This window comes from Parasteatoda tepidariorum, chromosome 7 (assembly GCF_043381705.1).
Source record: "Parasteatoda tepidariorum isolate YZ-2023 chromosome 7, CAS_Ptep_4.0, whole genome shotgun sequence".
In the NCBI taxonomy this organism is placed as follows: Eukaryota; Metazoa; Arthropoda; class Arachnida; order Araneae; family Theridiidae; genus Parasteatoda; species Parasteatoda tepidariorum.
In genome coordinates this window covers 22,760,925-22,783,669 of record NC_092210.1, presented here as the reverse complement: position 1 = coordinate 22,783,669, position 22,745 = coordinate 22,760,925, and the positions used below count along the sequence as shown (strand labels likewise).

General features: G+C 29.5%; 1 protein-coding gene across 7 annotated transcripts in view; it reads right to left on the bottom strand.

Moving 5' to 3' along the window:
• Nucleotides 1–22,745, bottom strand: part of LOC107453731 (5'-AMP-activated protein kinase subunit gamma-1) — a 334,655-nt gene that overhangs the window by 136,574 nt on the left and 175,336 nt on the right. For all 7 annotated transcript variants that reach the window (XM_071183173.1, XM_016070657.3, XM_071183176.1 and 4 more), the window contains 2 exons: nucleotides 18,634–18,947; nucleotides 12,296–12,509 (listed from right to left, as the gene is read on the bottom strand). In XM_071183173.1, coding sequence (XP_071039274.1) covers nucleotides 12,296–12,509; nucleotides 18,634–18,947 — 528 coding nt within the window. The remainder of the gene's footprint in view (nucleotides 1–12,295; nucleotides 12,510–18,633; nucleotides 18,948–22,745) is intronic.

Here is a 22,745-nt window from a genome sequence, read left to right as displayed (position 1 = left end):
TATATATATATATTATGATACAGTACTAAAGACTAAAAAAATAGTAAACTTTTCTTTCCTGCCATAGAAAAAAATGATCACACTGAATAACTTTTTAATCTAATGATCAGATTTTACATTCTAGGACTCAATCTTAATGGTTTGAAAGGATGGCTTCAAATATGCTAATTAACTAGTGCAGACTATATTTAAATAGAACACACGAAATCAGACACAAGAACGTACTTTCTCTGAATAAAAAAAAAATTTCCGACCGTTTCGGATGTCTGACCTCCAAAATTTGAAATTTGGGAAATATGGTTCCTATAGTTTAGTCAGAAAAGCTATCCAAAGTTTGGACCCTTTAATGTTAATTTTTGCTTACTTCACCATTTCTCGAAAACTTTTTAAACAAATTGAAAAATTTCTATGCACAATTATAAAATCTGTTTAAGATAATTCAGTGTAAAAAAATAAATTTTAGTAAATATTCAAAAAATTTTATCATTTCATTTTATAAATCAGGGGTTTTCAACTGGCGGCCCGCGAAGTTTTTTTTCGTGGTCCGCGAACTAAAATATATTAGTTGTCATTATTTTACGGACAATTTTCGAAAAAAATCTATGTGGGTTTAAACTACTTTTCTCGTTAATAAAGACCTAATTTCTTCGTTTCTGTGAAATTTAACATATCAACGGTGAAAAGAAATTTATTTCTCAGGTTTTGCAACCAAGAAAATATTTACTCAAATACAAAAATAATCGTATATGTTGCTCTTTTTTATTTCATTTTTTTTGTATTTTGTGAATATAATTTAGCATGTGCGTATCAGAAATTTTTTCGAAGGAATTCTCCGATTTAACTTTTTGAAACCACTCATTTTGGACGAAAATATTTACACCACATATTTGTAAATTTTAAATTTAAAATGTAAATATCTATTTTCTGGTGGTTGCAACAGACAAACCTCAATTTTCTCATTGAATATTTTGTGTGCTACTATGTAAGTTTTAAGACCAACCGTTTTAAAGTTTTATATCTTAACAATTAGATATCTGTTGCACATTAATTGTTTAATACATAAGTGCACATTAAAGTTATTGTAGCCCGAATTTTTATTATTTATTTAAAATTTTAAAAATATTATTAATAACAATTAAATATTTATAAAAAAAATTCTTATTTTAATTTGTAATTCAATACTTAGGTTTTGTACAACTTGGTAAAAATCTGAGAGTAATATTTAATGTTCCTCCAAACATAAGAGTCCTACATAAAATGTTGATAAAGTTGCTACCCGCTATTTGATTTGTGTTTTTAATTGTGGCCCCCGGCCTTATGTAAGTTGGAAACCCCTGTTATAAATAGTCGATAAAATTTGAATTGTAAGACATGACAATTTTTAAATCATTTTAAAGTATGTAAATTAACATGGCAAAATACAAAATTTGAACGAAATCGATTGAATAGTTTCTGAGAGTTTAAAAAGTCGTATATTTAAAATTTAATTTTTCAGGACGCTCAACTGTTGTATTTTTTCACTTAAAATCATATACTTTGCATACCTACAATTGTATGCCTTACAATTCAAATTTTTCTGAATATAATAAATTGAATAATAAAAAATAAATATTTAATAAAATAATTTTTTTTTTTTGTGCATAGAATTATCTTTGGATAAACGAATTTAATAATTGTATCCAAAAATTTTACAATTCATTTCAAAAGTTTTCGAGATATGGAAATAAGCAAAAAGTAAAATTAAGAAAATTGGTAAGAAAACAACAAATTCAAAATCTACTTAACCCAGAACTAAAAATTTAACAATTATTTAAAAGTAACTTTTATTTTATACAAAGCATAACTGATTAAACTAAATTTTTATTATCAAAATTCCTTAAATTTTTACGTTTGTTTCATTTGCATACTGTTTTTAAAAGCTCTATCATCCACATTACACGAAAAAATTTTGCTTTTTGGGTTAAAAATGCCATAATTATCCTGTAAATAACATTTTCTTATGTTTTTTTGAAAATGTTTTTTTAGAGATGGGAAAATGGCACACGTACCTTTTTTCAGCAGATAGTGACACTGATACTCAAAAGGTTGACAAGCCCTAAAATACCTGGAATATACTTATTTTGAAAAAATCCAACTTATCCACCGTTATTATTTTTTTCCAGTACTGTTAGGAGTCAAATGGCATAAGTGAAGAGTTTATTATGCAAATCAATATTTTATTATGCAAATCAATCGAATTTTAATTTCACGTATTTTTTTTCTATGAAAATGCTATAACTTCTAGCAATTTATATTTTTTATCTTATAAAATTGAAACAGGAAATACGTACTGATTAACAATTTATTTGTATCAAATTTCTAGTGGAAGGTTTTGAATTTATAATTTACAATACACCAAATCAAAAACATCAAATTTATATTGTTGGGCATTTGAATTATCGTTTTATGAACACCTAATGCAAAATTACATAATATTGCAATTACATTTTCTCAGGAAAAAGAATATTCATTGTTTGTATTACATAGAAAATTTTATGAGTATTAAAAACCAGAAATTTTAACATGAATATTTAGAGCGCCATCTAGTAACGAATATAAAAGTAAATTTTGTAAGCAGTAAATTTGTAATTCGTTAGTAATGACACTTTTAAATTAAAAGTATTAGTGAAAAGAAAATACACTAAAACATAAAAATAATGATGCAGATAAAAACTAATTCTGAATTATGCATTACATAAATTGTTCAATTTGTTCAAAGATTAAATGGAACTCAAATAAACTAGAAAAAATTAAAGGTAAATTAATTTTTAGGGAAATGAGACTGTGAGCAATATTTAACAGATATTGCATACATAGCCTAATGCTCAAAAAATTTTAAGTATCTGAAGAAAAAAATTATTTCATTTAAAATAAAATAAAAAAAAAGCATTTATTTTAATGAAGCAAAAAAAATCCAAAACTTAAAATTGTTTCTTGTTAAAACTGATAGAGGGCAGCACAACAAGACTAAATAAGAATTACTGAAAGAAAAACTAAAATTATTTCAAAATGCATTGTGCATAATTTTAAATCTATGCTGTTTCCACTACTAAAAAAGTATTTGTTCTGAAAATGTAGATTTTATTTGTTTCAAATTACAAAAATAAAAACCCATTTATAACTTTATAATCAACTAATTAACAAATAGCACAATAAAATTTCAACGCTTAAAAATTACTCTTTCAATAGAATTTTACAGCTCAAAAATTAAAAAATTGTGGAAAAAAAGATTTTAGAAAACAAAGGAAAATTCTCGTAGTTTCCAATTTACAGTGTTTTTACAAAATAAAAAACGACAGCACAACTTAGTTTTATAAATTTACGAAAAGAGCATTTTTCTTACAGAAGTTCATGAAAAAAATTTAAATTTCATGAATTAAAAATTTATATGTCCATTAACAATTATTATCACATTTTTCATAACATCTCATCGGAAGAAAAAAGTAAAAAAAAAAAGGAATAAAAAAGAAAGGAATTAAAAAGAACGGAAAAAATAAGACGAAAGAAGCGTTCTTTTTCTTTACATCAGAGATTTCCAAAATTTGATTCGCGGACCTGGGATTGACCTGGGAAAGATTACATGGATTCCAAAAGATAGGACTTCATTTTAGGAAATTATGATTTTTGAAGCCTAATATTATACTACTACCGACAAGATTCCGTCATTTCTTTAATATTTTATTTATTTTTCTGAAATAATTTAGGTAAAATGAAAGAGGAGGGGGGGGGAAAGAATGCATTGAATACATTTTGAAAATTACACAAAATTGCATTAGCATTCCCAATTGAACTTTTCAATGCAAAATAAAACTAAATTCAGCAATAAAATTTTTTTTACGATGATAAACAATGTGAAATTTCAAAATAGTTCGTTTGAGTTTTTATTATAACGCAAACATTAATTCAGCTTATTTTATTCATTGCATTGCATTCACGCATACACCAGAAACAAATTCTGAACCAGACTAAATATCGCTAAATATGTAATAATATAATGCAACATGAAAAATATTATGTAATAGTAGACTATTAATAGTGAAAAATTTAATTAAAATATTCAATTATGAAGAGCTTTCCCTAGAAACAATAATTACCTTATCAACATAGAAATAAAATATTTATGTTTGAATTTTAATGGCAAACGTATAGATTATACTTAAAGTTTTAGTTATACCAGAGTTCACCAAAATGAGCCCAGAACGCAGACTTACTTTAATTAGGATGGAAAAATAAAGTATTTGCTCTCAAGCATATGACAATGTTGATTGGTTTCATAAAACCTTACAAAGATTTTTAATTTATACGAAATTATTGTTCTGCTTTCAATAATAAAAATTTCATTACGATTTTCTATTTTTCGATAAGAAATAAATTTTGCATTTTTTGATTATCTAGACCAGGGGTCGTCAAACATTTTTGATCATCGACCCTTATATAATTTTTGGAAAACTTCATCGACCCCCATAAAAATAATTTTCGGTTAATTAAAATAAAACTCTATTAGATACGTGTTTGTACATTTATTTTATGATTTTAAACATTTATTAAAATAATAGTACATTGTGTAACCATAGTTTTATGAAAAATATATTAATGTTGAAATTTAAATACCTTAATATTTATTAAATAAAAAGTAATTTTGAATAAGTAGAAATAATAAGTAAAGTAACTAAAGATTTATTGCTCATTAATCAATGAGATGGGTGCGCAGGATGTTTTTTTGCAAGGTTCGCTATATTGATTTCAAAATTGGTCAATTTTAATTTTCGTCAAAATTGGTCAATTTTAATTTTCGTCAAAATTGGTCAATTTTAATTTTTTTTGAAATTTGTCAATTTTGTAATTTTCGTAAAAAAGTACAAAGAGTGCCATAGTTTTGTGGCGGGATGTACATTAATTATATATTGCTGTATATATTGCTAATTATATATACATTAATTATATATTTTATCGAAACAATAACTAATTATCCAAAACTATAAAAGTTTTAATAATGACACTGCAAATATTCAACACTGTTTACAGTTTGCAAAGATAGCTGAAACTGCGTATGATATTTGCGTTTGTAACGTCAATGCTCGTCACAAGTGACATTTGGACAAGCGCACATATGCATATGACTTATAAACCAGAAGTGCAGAGTACGTGCCACTGCGCGCTGGTACGTAAATACTTGTTTCACCAAAATAAATATACGTTTATTAATTTATGTTTTATGAAGAAACTGATATTAAGTCAATTATAAAGAAATTCACAAATTTTACATACTTATTTAGGTATGTGTGATTTGTGTATAAGGAACTGTTTTTTCTTCAACCCCCAGTCGACCCTTCAGATTCGGATCGACCCCCATTCGACCCCCTGGCTCAGATCGACCCCCGCTTTTATTAAATAGACCCCTGGGGGTCTATATAGACCACTTTGGCGACCTCTGATCTAGACAGTTTGTAGTGACTTAAACTATGATTAATATAAATTTATTTCGTTTATGAAAAGCTATCAGTTTCTAGGAAATTAAATTATTTAAACAGCCGTAAAAAGTTATTGAATTTTAAGCAAAACTATAATATATAATTTATAAGTTAAGTTTAATTAAGTTATAATCTATAAATTAAATTTATAAATTATTATGAAACATAAAAACTGCTGTTTTATATTTTAATCATATCTAAGAAGCTAATTGGTATTCCACATCTTATGATTGCCTTAAAATTGAATTAGGTTTCAGAATATTTTCTAGTTATACAGTTAAATGCAGAAATTGAGATAAAAAATTTGTTTTTATAATTAAAAAGAAAGTATGAAGAAGATTTTTTGGGAAAAAAAAACATTGAAAAGTTTATTCTACCTATAACTTATTTATTAATTTTAAAAAGTATTTCAGTAATACTCCTCCTTTCTTAATATCGGTACTATTATTATTTTTTATTTTTATATTAAATTAAATTCCTAAAATTAAAAGCGGAATTCTTTCATTGCATGAAGTAATCCTATAATATAACATTATTATCTAAAATTTCATAAAAAAAACATATTGAAAATGGTATGTAACTTAATCATCTTTCGATTATTAAACAGTAAATCAGTAACATTTACTATACGAAACAATTTTTAGTCAAAATTTGCAATTAAGATAATGAATAGAAAACTGTTATTGGGAATAAACTTTACACAACATAATTAAACAATCTGTTTGCCGAAAAACATTTAAACAATTTTATAGGAACCAAACTTTAAATAAGAATTATAAAATTTTTTAGATGTAGTTGTAATGGTTAACCAAGCAAAGGTCTATATTTTATCCCAAAAAACTGTGAAACTAAATCTGAGTAAATGCAATAAAAAATTTTGGAGTATTCATTAGGAATTAACTTTTAACAACATATTAAATATTCTGTTTGGCAAAAAAAAACATTTAAATAATTTTATATTAACCTAACTTTGAAAAAGAATTATAAAAAAAATTTAGATCAAGTTGTAATGGTAACTAAGTAAAGATCTAAATTTTATCCCCATAGATAGTGAAACTAAATCTGCGTAAATGCAATAAACAATTTGGAATAGTTTAATTGAATAATTTCAAATTATTCAATTTAATTATTCAAATTTATGTACTTAATCTGATTAAACATACCTCTTTTCGGAGGATTCGGATTTCTGACTCTCAAAATATAGAGGGTAGCCGCAATCCGGGAAATATGGTCCCAATAGTTTGAATAAGAAAGCGGTCGAAAGTAATTTTCCTCTTAATGTTAATTTTTGTTTATTTCACCATATCACGAGAACTTTTAAAGTGAACTGAAAACTTTTTTCACACAATTATAAAATTCGTTTATCAAAAGATGATTTCCTGCAAAGCAAAACTTTAAGTAAATATTAATTATTTTTTATTTAATATCAGTCAAAACATTAAGAGATCCAAATTTTGAAACATTCTCCTACCCAAACTATTGGGATCATATTTACCAAATATTTACCATATTTACCAACTCCTATATTCTAGAGATCAGAAATCCAAATCCGTCGGGAAAAAAGGTATGTTTACTGAAAGAAAGTTAGTTTTTGTGTTTGATTTCGTAACTTAAAATATCGCCTGCAATAATTAATTAGCATATTTGAGGTCACCATCTTGATCCTTTTAGACCTAGAACGTGAAGCTCTGATCATAAGATCAAAAGTCATTCAGCGTGGTTCGTTTATTTTGTACATGCTGTACGTCACTTCCGTTCAACAAACTCTCACCAAAATCGATAATTTACACTCACAAAAAGAACTCATTTTAATAGGGGCGGGGGGGAATCAACACTATTTTAAGAAAACATTTTGCTACGTTATTTCCAGGCAACGTTTTAAGCATCGTAATACTTTTATGGATTAAAAATTGACGAAATGATCACGGAAAAGAAACAAAATTCTTACGCAATTCAATAATATCTTTTCTCCAAATGAGCCATAATGCCCCACCTGAGAAAAATTACAGAAATAAAACACATTCCTTAACAAAATATTATATTCCAGTAAAAGCCACGATCTCTTGTTTACAGAGATAAATCTGTAAACTAATGTTCGAAATGGCTATTTTTATCCCTCCTCTCGAAAACTAGAATCGTGTTATTCTCGGAAGAAAACTTTACAAAATTCATTCGATTTGAAGTTAAAAATAAAAACTCCGGAAGAAATAACAACATAAAGGCTATTTCTTCCGAATCTTCAAATACTGGAATCATTTATTTTTTTATTATTTGGTTAAATGATTAAAAAACTAACTTTCAAATTACGATATTTTAAATATTCTTAGGGGGAGGAGCTTATCTTAAAATTTTCATAAAAAAAGGTAAACAAAAACGGCATTTTTGTAAATATTTGGCAATATTCAAGTGAGAAAACTCGAGAAATATTTGAAAAAAATACAAAAACTACATACGCAGTTTTTTTAAAGTTTTTCATGCAGGGTGTTTCGTAATCGTTGCCTCTTTATATATATATATATANTGCTTCCGGCTTGCGTACGAATTGTGAGCGGATCATTTTCCACGCTTTCGCGTTCGAAAGCTTTTTAAACCATTCAAAAGTTCTTGAGCGATATAATGCTTCCTTGCCGTAAACTTGTTTTAACAATTTGTAGGTTTCTGCAGCTGTCTTGCACAATTTGAAGCAAAATTTAATGTTAATTCTTTGCTCCATTTCACTTCGACAACAGGAATTTAAGAGCTCCGTTTTAATGCGCCTTTCCACGAGAACCACTCACTTCAGAATGGCGCCGATTGCACTGAACATGCGCAACAAAACACTCTTCAATATGCAATCATTAGCGCCATCTTCCGGCTTTTCTTTCTCCTACAGTTACGTCAGTCCTGGAAATTAATAGCCGGACCTTGTATAGATATATATATTCTTGGGGGTTGCAAATCAATATTTAAGCTGAGATGATACGTAAACGCTATTAAAATCTAACAAAGCTATTGAGGAAAGCGGGAGCGAAATGATTAAAACCTGTTTTATTATCTGGGGGAAAACTGAGAGAAGTTTAATCTCAATTTTCATTAAGTAATTAAAAGAATGACCATAAGTTTGAATCTACTATGCCCTGAGAATCTTCCGCCACACGGTTGCTATGGAAACAAGATAAATAGTATTTCAAAGAGTTCAGTTTTTGATATTTCTCTAGCCAACACAAATTCCAATGTTAACCCACACTACAATTCGAAATATTTTAACCTCTTAAGCATAGTCAATCGCAGTGCTCTAGACAGGTGGTTCCCAATTTTTTTCAGTTACGGAACTCTAAGCGATCGAACTTCTTCCGCTGAAACCTTTAATTTTAAAATAAGCTAAAGATATGTGAATGTTCTAACCAGAAAAAAAAACTACAAATCAATTTAGAAACATTTAATGTGAAGAATGGAATTTTTTCATCGTTTCATCAATGGCAGTCTTTTCGTAGCAGAATATCGGCGACATTGTCGCAGAACGTTACAAAGTTGTTGCAGAAAGAAATTGCCTTTAGGAAGTAAAAAATTTTGGTTTCCTTTTCTGCAAAAATTATGAAGAAGAAAAAAAAAAATTTTTTTTCAAAAAATTATATTTAAAAGATGCCTTTTTTGAGTATTGGTGGGGAAAGAAATGTTAGTGATTTTTCTATTCTTATTTGAGAAAAAAGAAAAAATAAAGAATAATGAACTAAAAAAATGTTGGTTTTATTGTCTACCAAGATTTTCAAAAGATTTTTTTTCAACCAGAATTATTGTTATATATTATACATTGTTATATAAAACTTTTACTTCATTTTTCAAAAGATTCCTTACACGCTCATCGGAAGGAAAAGAAATGCTCGTGATTTTTCGTTTCATATTTAAGGGGAAAAAAACTCGTTAATGACTGGTTTCAGCTAGAATTACAATTAGAAAATATAAGGAAAAAAAACCGAAATCGTTAAAGTTGAAACGATAGTTCCGTTCTAGAAATCATGTTCTTAAGCACACCATATTTTACATTTCAATAAAATTTGACTTGTGAGTGGGGATTTTGTTACAAATCCAGATTTGCTGTAAAATATTGCCGTCCTACTTTTTTTTTTAATTAGGATGAAATAAAATCGATCCAGTATTTTTAAAAAAAATGACGCACATGAAAATTTTAAATCACGCATTTGAGTTATCGCTTTTTCGCTCCGAACTCGTGCCGATTCCCCCGTTAAAATCGTAATATGTTTTGATCCATTTCTTTTGTGGCAATTATTGCTACGAATTTTTGATTTGTTTTTTCTAAATCCGATGTCTTTTATTGTTCAGTTATTATTTATATTGACTTTTGAGATATACTGATATTATTACGACACGCAAAATTCGACTTGCGGATTCAAAAAATCATTCTTTGACACGCTCGTTTTGCGACGATATTCTCGTTAATTCATGTGATATTTCAATCGTTTTTACGACGACAAGTATTGCTACGAAATTTCATTTTTTTTTAAAAAAAACAAATTCCGATGTTTTTTTTTTTTTTTTTTTTTTTTTTTTTTTTTTTTTTTTTTTTTTTTTTGCAATTCAATTATAGGCTTAAATCAATTATTCACTTTTAATGTGACGATTACATCGTTTTCTCGGCTTATTGTTAGTTCTGCCGAATTTCAAGGTTTTTTTTAAATTCCAGTTATTTCTCAGTTAATATTATTTCTACACATAAAATTTAAATTGCGCATTTAAGTAATCACTTTTGACGAGTTCACTTTATGCCGATACTATCGCCAATCAATGTAGTGTTTCGATTGTATTTTTGGCAGATATTGATATTGATTTTCACGTGATGTTTAAATATCCCAATATATTTCTGACAATATGTGAATTTCGAATCGCACATATGAATATTTAATTTTTAAAGCAATGATTCTATCGCTTTTTTTCGGGGGGGGGGGGGGGGGGGGNGGGGGGGGGGAGGTAGGTACATTTTTTTCCACACAGTTTTTAAAATCCAAAATTTTATTTCATTATTTGTTATAGCAAATACAGAATGTCGAAACGAACATAGCACCTATGGTGTGATCATGGAATCACCACAATGTTTACTTTTCCTAATACCTACTGGGCTGTCTCCAACAGGAGCGCCCTCTTCGTTGCCTTTGCAGGATCTCTAGGGCTCGACTCCTAGCTCGTCTTTAGAAATTCTCGCAACCGCTAAGGAGGGGACGCTATCTTTTGGAGATAGACCAGTATTCCCCGTAGATCTCGAGAGTGCAGCGTCTTCCTTTTTTTGAGCTGCGTACTTAATTTTTTTCCCCTGTGTGCTCCAAGTTTGTTATAATTCATCGTAAGATTATTCCTTTTTTTAACTTCATAAATTTAACATATTGCAAATCATCTATTCCGTAAATTTTACTGCAACAAATCTCAAGTATGCTTTTTGCATAAATTAATATTTTATACGCACTGGAGCACACGGGGGAGGACATAGTCCACGTGTTGGACTTGATAATGTTTTATTCTACAATCCATGAACAATAGATGTACTCTATTCATAAATATGACAATTAAATAAAAGGATTTGTGGTGTACTTGAAGTCTAGAGAAGTCTTTTAGCTATGCAACTCAGAAATATCTCCCATAATAAGTAACTTCGAAGTTCCTGTTCTGAGAATTAAAACAGCGTAACATGTAGCTTATCATCGTCAAGGAACGTCGGAAATAAGTCTGATAGCTGTTCATGATCGATGCCAGAAGACGAGGTACCACGAGCTCTGGCGAGCAACATCTCCTCTCCACTATGCGGACCAACGCGATAGTACCCCTTTTAAACGAGTCCAATTTGCATGATTTCACGATTTTCAATTTTTTTTTTCTTTTTTCGATGTGATGATGATTTATGAAATGTGAAAAAGAAAATAATTAGTGTGTTTTTCTCCTACAAAATGTTAGAATATTGCTTATGAAATTAAATTAAAAAATATTGCATATTCATTTAAAAAAAAATTTATTTTATAAAAACAGGTTTTTTTTGTAAACACAACGTTTCCGTTACTTTAACTTAGTACCATGCGTATTTGTTATTATTAAAAGTATCTTGCAGAAAGATATTAGTGGTAGATAGAGAGGTTTGTCGCAGAAAGCCCAAACAAATTCTGCTACAGGGAACAATCTTAAAATTAGGCCTTATGTTAGGCAGTTGAATTCTCAAGTCTGTCTTCCGTTAAGTGAATTAGTTTTTAGCGTATACAAAAATAAAATTGGATAAAATAAGCTGGTGTTAAAATGAACTGTTATAAATGGTAAGAATGGTTATGGGATGAAAAAAATTCTTAATTTTGGTTCTTTTAATTTGAATATTAAATTTTGTTCGATGATAAATACTGACGCAATCATTATGACTATTATTTTGGAAAAAAAGAATACTTATGAACAATATAATATATATTATATTGTTGCTCATTATTTTGTTATTGGAAAGAAATTTTTTTATAAAATTTGATATTTCGTTTCATTGACACTTTATTTTAAATGATTTCATAAAACTAAACTAAATATTAAATAAATAATCGTTTTGAAAGAGAGCTGTTACAGGTTTTAAAAATCATATCTTGTTTTAAAATAAAAAGATAAGAAAGAAAGAAAGTCTTAACTCACGGAACCTCTCTGACCTTTCCAAGGAGCCCTAGGGTTCCAAGGAACACCATTCGGAAACCGTTGCTCTAGACAACTGGCGAGTGGAGTAATTCAGAAAGTACTCTTATTTTGCACAAAATGTAAATAATTAAAGTACTCACTGTTTTGTTTTTGAGATCTGAAGTGACTGACTGTGACCTGTTTCGGAGCATTTCGAACATTTTGGAGACTGCCCCTCTACTGTCAGAACCGGACCTAGGCCTGTGAGGCTCGACCAGGTTTTGTGCGGGTGGTGTGCTGTGAGTGGCCAGCGGCGATGTTGGACTCACTACAGTAGATCTAGATAGAGAGCCACCAGAGGACATCATACTAGATCTGAAACAAAAACATCCTTTTTACATATGTGAATTGCATATTTAGATTTTCAACACATTATTGAATGATATTCAAGAAATAGCTGAACAGACACACAGAGAGAGTGGACATATGAAACAAAATTGTAAAATCAGAACCGAAGTCCTGGAAGTACTGGTGCAACCACGGTCAAGCACCTAGTCCCGTTTTCCAAGACTTATATCTTTTAACAACTAAGACCGGAATGCTACATGACCTTGACCGACGTGGACAGTACTTCCACATTATAACCAATGAACCGACTTTCAGCCACTACAGATTTAACGTAGACGTTGCTGCGTATACAATCTGGTTATTTATTCGGTTGCCCGGGTCGAACTCTCCTGCAGCAATGTGGGCGATACCTTAAAAGACTGCACCTCAAATGCAGTATAAAATCGTTAAAAATGACATTTCAATTAGAGAACCAGCTGTTTTGTACCGACTGCACCTCAAATGAAGAATAAAATCGTTAAAAGTTACATTTCAATTAGAGAACCAGCAGTTTTGTACCGACTGCACCTCAAATGAAGAATAAAATCGTTAAAAGTTACATTTCAATTGGAGAACCAGCTGATTTGTACCGACTGCACCTCAAATGAAGAATAAAATCGTTAAAAGTTACATTTCAATTGGAGAACCAGTTATTTCGTACCGACTGCATCTCAAATACAGTATAAAATCGCTGAAAATGACATTTCAATTTGACAGCTCATTTATTCATGTTGTGAGTAACGCAATTCATAATCAAACAGTTATTCAAAATCGCTTAAGCGACGAAAGTTATGACGATTAATGTTATTAAAAACGAGAAACAAATAAAAACTGCAGTTAAATAACAAATTAAGTATTCACTTTCCTGAAAACCTTATTTTATAATTTACTATTTAATAAATACGTTTGCAGGTAACTACAAATGAAAATGTAAAACGATTTTCGAAATCTGATAGCATTTTTAGAGAAATTTAGAACTCAAAATTAACAGATTTATTCCATTTATTCACAAAAGCGCTCTCCTCTCTGTAATTGCTAATAGTTTTTTTTTTTTTTTAATTTGTGGATTAAATAAACGAAGAGTCAAAAACAAAAATCTAAGCGACCAGGAAACTAGAATACATATATTTATTAACATGCTGTTAAACTTGTGTCGAAATGGAGAAAGTAATCACTAGAGAATGTCGGCAGAGAATAGATAAGACTTATATTTAATTAAATTCAGTGTATATTTAATTAAATTATAATTCACAAACATTATTACTCTAGACAGTGCACTCTATTGAGACATAGAATTTAAACTCTAGTTTCGGCATAATGGATTCAAATAGCAACGCATAAAAATCTAGACGGATTTTATGAGGACCAGAGAGAGATTCGATTTTTATTTAGAACGATTTGTAGGCACTCCCAGCATGGTATAAATGTCAGACAGTTGTAAAACTTGAGCGCAGAAGTTCAACCATAAAAACAGAAGGAATTTGGAATACGATAAAGAGCCGGTTGTTAAGGAATTTAATGCTCCAAACTAACTAAATCGATATTTTAAAAAATGCCACTTCAGTTATTATTAGTTTATAAACGAGAAACAAATAAAAATATTTTTTATTTATTTCCTGAATAAATGTAATTTTAAGACACAATATAATGAATGATTTACTTATTTATATTTTTATTATATGCAAAGATATATGCGTATTTTCATCAAAAAAAGTGAAGTTAAAAATGTGTTAGAAACTCTCTTAATTGCCGCGTCATAATAAAAATCGTTCTAAATTTCTAATTAAAGATTTAATGCTAAAAATCTCATTTTAACTTTTTCACATTGCTGTATTTTTAGAAAAAGTGACCATAAAAAATAACGTTCATTACAAACGCTCTTTGAAAAATGCTGTCATAATCAAAACACTGATAAAAAAAATTTATATAAAAAAAAAAAAAAAAAATTAAAAAAAAAAAAAAAGTGAAACAGAAAAAAAAATTTTTTCTTAATTTTTAAATATAACTTTAACGTAAGAATCACAGTTATCGGTTATCAGTCTTACCGTACAGGAAAAAAGTGACAATATAACAATAACGACTATTAGAAACGCTCCGTTAAAATGTTGCGCTACAGTTAAACAGAAGAACAAGCAAAAATAAAATAAATAAAAAAATAGTTCTCAATTTTTAAAACATAAAAGGTTATAAAAACGAAAGAAACTGTCTTGAATGATTATTATTAAGAAAAAAAAATCAGCATTACAAAACTCATGGTTTAGTATAAAGTCATTCGGTTTCAATTCTTCAAATTTCGCTTTTCCATCTGTCTTTCAGACCATAAATTGACAAGTTTTAGAACTTAAGTGGAAGAATGTATACACGTGGAAGAACAATTTCTAATAATGTTGTGTAAGAAGGAAAAAAAAAACGATTTTAGATGATTCAAACTTTTTTTGAAAATAATACTTTGCCGAATATTCAGTCGAATATTTGACCAATCATTCGGCCAACCGAATATTCAGTAAAAGGACTGAATAAGCAGAATATATGTTATATCCCTAAAAAGAACAATAAAATATACTAGGGCCGTGATAGCTTGGTTGGTAGGGCACTGGGCTCATGTCCAAGAGGTCGTGGATTCGATGCACGTTAAATCTGTCGGGTCACAAAGTCCTCCTTGTTCTCATAAAAAAAAAATTCATACAACTGGGGGTATTGACCCGGGAGTTTCCCTCTCTTTTGGATTGAGTTCAAAATTAGAGACTACGGAGAGAACATCGGCAGCAGTAAACTCAAAATTGAGTCGGCTGTTCAACGACGATTATAAATGTAAATAAAATATACTAATTTTTAGTTTTAGAATTACTCAGCACTAGTTTATTAGAAGAGTACTGAACTACTCATAATAATTTGTGACAAATATAGAGAAAATTTTTACAGTACTGTTTAGTTAAAAAAATACCCAGTATCAACTAATTAAGATTCCCTGATATATTATTTAATTAAAATACGTAATCAAGTTCAAGATTTTTTCGATTTTCAAATCTGCAAATGAAAACCATATAATTTGTGAACTATTTTTACTAGCATTATAAATAAAAATAAAAATATGTTAGTTGAATATCGTATTTCGAATCAACAAATCACTTATTATAAAATCAGCATTCGTGCTCGTAGAAAACGGGATGTACTAAAAATGCACAAAAGGCAGAAATATCATGACAAAAATCTAAAAATACTTCTAATCAAGAAAATCAGTAATAATCAAGACGACTATACGAACCTTGAGTTAATAATTTTTTTTCGAATCGTTCCAACAATACATTATCAGAATGTTGTTACATAAAATTATATCAATATTTTATGGAAAATTCGATTAAAAAAATCAACTTTTAAGGAAAAAAAAAGACATTGTTGAATGAGAAGTAATCACGGGGTCGGTGAGGGAAGCGCGCCGGTGACGTAGTCTCCAAGTAAGAAAAAAAAAAGTTATAAAATAAAAACGACATTTTTCCCTAAAGGCAAGACACAATCTATAAAATTTCGGAATATCGATTATTTTATTTTAATTACACATTGCGATAAATATTTTTTTCTAAAAGGATAGGCTACAATTATAACAAATGACTAAGATAAAACAACCCGTTAACAACTTGCACGCGCCTTAAATTAACCTTCAAAACTGTAAACTTCCTTATTTTTTAACGTATTTACAAGAAAATATTTTTAAAAAGGTACCAAACAATTAATTCACCTATTTCAATCTAAATACACTTTTTTTTAAAAAATAAAAATCTTCCCGTATTAAAATATTCTAGTTGAGTTTTTTCCTCATATTTGTGCGTTAGTTAAAGACTAAGAAAGTGTTCTTAATGTTGAAACTTTGGACAGCAGTAATTGCAACTTTGTATAAAACTAAATTAAAAAATAAAACACAATAGCAAATTTTAAAGTATTTCTACGATGAGTTAAAGAACCCTTAATAACCCAATCCTAATTTTTCAGTATTTTGCATACAAGGTGTTCAGTAGTGTTTACGTTTAATATATATTTTTAGAATCCTTGTCAAATATAAAATAAAAAAAGTATTAAAAAAAAAAGGAGGGTCGCAAATTATTAAGCAACGAAAAATAAAGCGAAAAAAAAAAATATCGAAATCTGATGAAGTACTATTGAGAAAGCCAGAACTGTAAATACTAGAATATATTTGATATTCAGGCCAAATGGAGAGGAGTTGAAAGGCATAATTATATACACATCATCAGGCAATCAAACAGGTTTAAATAATTTATTAAAACAAGGTCGGTTCTTTGCTTAAATATTACTTTGCGAACTATTACATGCTTAGAGAATTTTGTGTCATTTCTGATAAGAATTCCAAAAATATATATTACGGGTGATGATTACGGGACACTCTATATAAGTGTATGCGGAGGCCGGGATAGCCTGGTTGGTAGGGCACTGGGCCCATGTCCAAGAGTTCGTGGGTTCGATTCCAGCCGGCGGAAGGCTCCCCGTGTAGTAAATGGTGACTAATACACGTTAAATCTGTCCAGTCACAAAGTCCTCCATGTTCCCGTAAGAAATCAATACATCTGAGGGTACTGATCCAGGAGTTTCCTTGTCTTCTGGATTGGTTCAAAACCCCGTGGCAGAATTGCAGCGACATTGTCGCAGAACGTTACAGAGTTTTTGCAGAAAAATTTTTCTTTCGAAAAGTAAACAATTTTAGTTTTCTTTCCTACAGAAATTTACACGTAATATTTAAATCATGCATTTAGATAATCACTTTTTGACGCTCTCAATTTACGCCGATAGTATTGCAAATAGATGTAATTTTCCGATTTAATTTTCAGCAGTTACTGATATTAATTTTCACACGGTTTTTAAATATGCCGCTATATTTCAATAATATGGAAAATTCGAATCGTGTATTTGAGTTTTTCTTTCTTAAGGCAATGATTCTGTCGTATTTTTGGCAGTTATTGCAATTGATTTCTCCATAGTTTTTAAATCCGATATTTTTTGCACGATATTATTTATTACAACAACCTAACCTCAGAACGAAATTCGCATTTTAGTAATCCCTTTTTGAGGAGTCCGATTCGCTTGATTTCGTCGTCAATCTTTTTTTCGGCAACGTATTTGATACTTACGAAATGCGAAGAAGGAAATAAATAGTTTTCCCCCAACAAAATATAAGAATAAAAAATTGTTACATGCTCAATTATAAAAAAATTATAATAGTTTTTTTTTTCTGTAAACACAGCGCTTTTGTTATTTTAAATTGGTAACATATATGTTTGCTATTATTAACACTGAACATGCCAACACTTTTCAATACAATACAATACAACACACAAAAACCAGTCTTTTGACCGGATATGGTATGTTTAGTGTTAAAAGTATCTTGCTGAAAAATATTAGTGCTAGAGTTTTGTCGCAGATAGCTCGAAAAAATTCTGCCACAGGGGTTCAAAATTACAAGGCTTAGGAGTTGAACATTAGTAGTCGTAAACCCAAAAATTGGGTCTGCTGTTCAACGACGGTTATAAAATTAAAAAAATAAAAATATAAGCTCATGCAAATAAAGTAACTTCATAGCCTGCATCATAAGCTGAATGCATAGACGCATGATACTTGGTTTCATTAAAAGGATGCCATACCGCGGGAGAAATTGTTCATCACAAATTCGGTTTCACATCCATACCTAATTTAAAATGTAGAAAAAGTGAGATTCTAGAGTGAGCCGCGAAGTTTCAAATGTTGAAAAAATATATGAAATTATCAAATTATTCGGAGAAGAACTTTCTCAAGCGTATTACTAAGTTATCTCCTAAAAATTAATTTTCATTTTAATATTTTGAAAATTTCTTTTCAGTATTTGAATTGTGAAAAATTGGCAATAACTGTATTCCCCCTTGATCAAGTCAGATCAAGTAATAACACAAATAAAATTAAAAACACATATAAAGACCAATTAAATACACAAATAATAAATTAGATCAGTGGATAATACAAATAAGATAAGGAGACAACACAAATGAGACTAATGGATAGCACAAATAAGATTAGTAGACACACAAGAGCAGTAAATAACACTAATTTTAACACACTGAATAACACTAACCTTAGCGAGAACATGAAAGATGGCTTTTTACTTTTGCTGTCTGATTTAGAACGCGGTCTGAACACATCGAAGACAGCAGCCGCAGACTTCTTGTCATGTGCATCATCACCTGACTGTCTCCGGAATCGACCCGTTATGGAACTAGAAGACGAGTCTCGACTAGAGGCTGAAGATGATGCGGTAGAGGAAGTAGCTTTGGCCCCACCGGACAATGACCGAATGCGTTCTCTGTCTGTGGCCCGTTCGTCTGGTAGCACCATATTGGCGTCGTAGTCCTCGGTGACAATAGTTGGGAGCACCAACAATGGAAGATCCTGAAAAATAAAGGTATTTTATAAACGCAGCTCTTAATATCGTAAATGAGGAGTTGATTTCTGCATCTGTGAGATAAGATATACAGCAAGCAATAAATGCAATTAGTAAAAATACTTTCGATTAAAAATGCAGTTTTGCTATTATTTTAATGGGTTTCAGAAACTTTAAAAGCACGCGTGAACACATGTTTCTAAGTGATATAACTAGAGCCGCGGTATTCAAGGGGTAGAGCCTTCGTCTCCCAAGAAAGTGACGCAGGTTCTAAAAGCAGAGGTGGCTCGTTATTACGAATTCTCCTCCAGGCTCCCATAGATTGCAGTGCTGACGCAAAATATCCTGAATATCCGAAATATCCTGTATTGTAAGTCCCTTGCAGTCGAGCTAACCGTAGGATGTTTTCCTCCCCATGAAATGCAAATGTGAGTTAATTCCATCAAAAAGTTCTCCTCGAGGACTAGGTCCCAATGCTTGAGCCAGAAGTTACCTTTGTCTTCAAGGTCGAACTCAAAACTACAAGTCCAAGGTGCTGAACATTGACAGTCTTTAATTTAGAATTCAGTCGGTTGTTCAAAGCCAGTTATAAAATTAAATAATGAGTAATAAAAAAGTAATAGGAAAGTAAAATTAAAATTTAAATAATGAAAATTGATATTAAAAGAAATAATTTGGCACTTAATACAAATCACAAGCTTAATAATTTTTTTACAATTAAAAAAACGGATAAAAACAAAATTTTTGCAGGCAACGCTTCTCTAAACCTTTTTTCTGTAAATATCAACATAATTTTTTTACACAGTTTAAAATAACTCCTTTAATAACTTATAGATAAATGTTTAAATAATACTTGTTTAAAATATCTTTCATTGAGACTTAAAATTTTTTAAAAAAAAAATCAATTTCTTCAATTTTATACATTTTAAAACGCTTTCTTAATTTTCTTAAAATTTAAGCTAAAAAATTATGCGTAATTTATTTATAGGGTAACAATTACGCATAATTTAAGAACTATACCATTCGATTTGTATCTAAACTATAACTAGTTATCATGCGGGTTTAAAATTTCTTTCATGGATATTTTTAAATTATAAAAAACACATAAAACTACATGTTAATAACATATAAACTATATGTTAACAGTCAATGTGCCAATTTAAGGGCAGTCGGTTAAGGAATATCTCTCACCACTGGTTGGAGAGCTGGGAGTAGTGAGTTCGATACCGGCAAAACAGCCGGCATATATATGCAGCAAAATGCATATTAAATCTGTCGTGGCTAAAAGTCCTCTCGTTGGTTGAGGTGAGGAACTTTAGAAATAGGGTTACCAGCTCGGGCGCTATCCATGTCGTCTGAGAAGGGTCAAAATCACGAGGCATTCAAACCATAGCCGTGACAAAATAGAACCCTGACAATGAGGCTAGGCGCTTGGCTATGGTAGGGTGATGATGATATGCTCCTTTATTGCTTGTAATATGCATTATTTGTAATATGCATTTTCTTTAGTTTAAAATTTGTAATAGTTTCAAGTGTTTTGGGATTACTCGTGTTTTTTCTCAAATTTAAGGGCCTTGAAGTGCCGTATATTTTAATCGTTAATTATATTTTAAATCGTTTAATATTGCAATTCTCAATGGGATTTTTTCGAAATAAGAAAAATAAACCCATTTTTTTTTTAGCTAAGACGTAAATTCTAATCGTTTTCTGATTTTAAATTCTAAACTTATATTTCTAAACGCAACGCAATATACTTAAACATGTTTTTTGAAACACTTAATAGGTGTACAATGTGCAAAAAGTGAACAACTTGAATGACTTTTGATCTAAAACTTATGATCGAAATAGATCGATCTTCTAAGTTAACAGATTTTTTTTTAAAAATCGTACATTTAAAATTTAATTTCTCAAGTACTCAAGTTAATTACAGATTAATAGTTAATTTCTCAACCAATTTCGTTCAGATGTTGTGTAATTGTCATTTAAAATTACAATTTTTTAAATGATGCAAAATTTGTTTCCTTACGATTATAAATTTTTCGATTGTTATAAAATAAACTAACAAAATTTGATAAAATAGTTATTAAAAAAAAATTTTTATATGGAATAATGTTTCGATAAATTCGTTTCATAATTGTGCGCAAATTTTTTTAAAGTCGCATAAAAAATTTTCGAGTTATTGCGAAATACGCAAACAGTTAAATTGACATTAATGGATTCAAACATTTGACCGCTTTCTTGCCTACAATAATGAGCCTATATATTTTCCATATTGCAGCTACTTTCATGTCTTTAAGGGTTACAAATCCAAGTCCGTCAAAAAAAAAAGTATGACCAGTAAGATAGAGTCTTAGTACGTGAAAATCCGATCAGATCAAAAGTTATTCAGGGTTTTCACTTTCTTATTTTGCACACTGTACAATAACATTTTACGACATATTAGTTTATTTAAAAAATATTTCCTCAAGAAAATTTGCATGTCCTACGCATTAATATTGGAATCTTAAAATAAACTTTGACAACAAAGCCTTAAGACATTTTTACTTCTAGCAAAATGCATTATAAACAGTAGGAATTAAGACATTTGAGACATTAACTAAATCGACAGGCTCTCAACGCAAAGTCAAATAAATTCCCTATATCCCCCAACTAATTCCCTAATCCCTTATAGTATACTATTGATTCAATCACCCGGATGTCTGCTCCAAGGCAAGTCATTGAAGAGTTAACTTTATTAAAGGATATTTGTCTTTCACAGAATTCTATTAAATAAGAGATTCATAATACAAAGCTTCTACAGATAATAACTCAAAAGGGATATTTTAGGGAATTTTCTAAAATGAGAATAATTGTAAAAAGGATTATAGCACTCATTAGGAAACGTTTCTGTTTATTTCAATTATAATGAAACAGAAGAGAGCTAATTTGATGTGTCTGAATAATTGAAACTGGAACGAAAAAGTAATTTGGAATTATTAGAAGAGTTATTGAGTAATTTTGGATGACAGTAGAAAAATTTCAAACTTGTTACAACAACAATTTTCGACGTCCAAAAAAATTGATTAAATCGTAATAAAAATTTATATAAGAGGTCTAAAAAAATTTTGAGAATCGTTTTTACGTGTTTCTCTGGATTAAACATGGTTATGTTTTAATGACTATTATTAAAATGAGATAAAATATTACCAAATCTGAAACTTGCAATAATTTAAGAAAATATATAATTTAATCTCTTTTTAAATTAATGCAAATCTGCAGGATGATATTATAACATTACTTTGTGCACAGGCATTACGATCTCAAGGCTATAGAATGATGATAAAAACGATTCCGTAGCTCTAGTGCTTACAGTTGATTGAAACGCAATCCTTGCAGTATAAAAAAGCAACCTATAATGGAGTTCGGATATTTTTAGATAACAAAATTGTGACACTAGGCCATGGGTCGCCAAACTATTTTGATCATCGACCCCTATGTAATTTTTCGAAATCTCCATCGACCCCCATAAAAGTAATTTTCTGTTAATTAAAATAAAACTCTATTAGATACTGTGTTTGTACACTTATTTTGTGATTTTAAAGATTTATTACAGTAAGACTACATTGTGTAACAATGGTTTTATGAAAAATATATTAATGTTGACATTTAAATCACTTAATATTTATTAAATAATAAGTAAAGTAACTACAGATTTATTGCTTCTTAATCAATGAGATGGGTGTGCCTGGTATTTTTTTTTTTACAAGGTTCGCTATATTGGGTTCAAAATTGGTCAATTTTAATTTTAAATCCCCTCGAAACTCCAC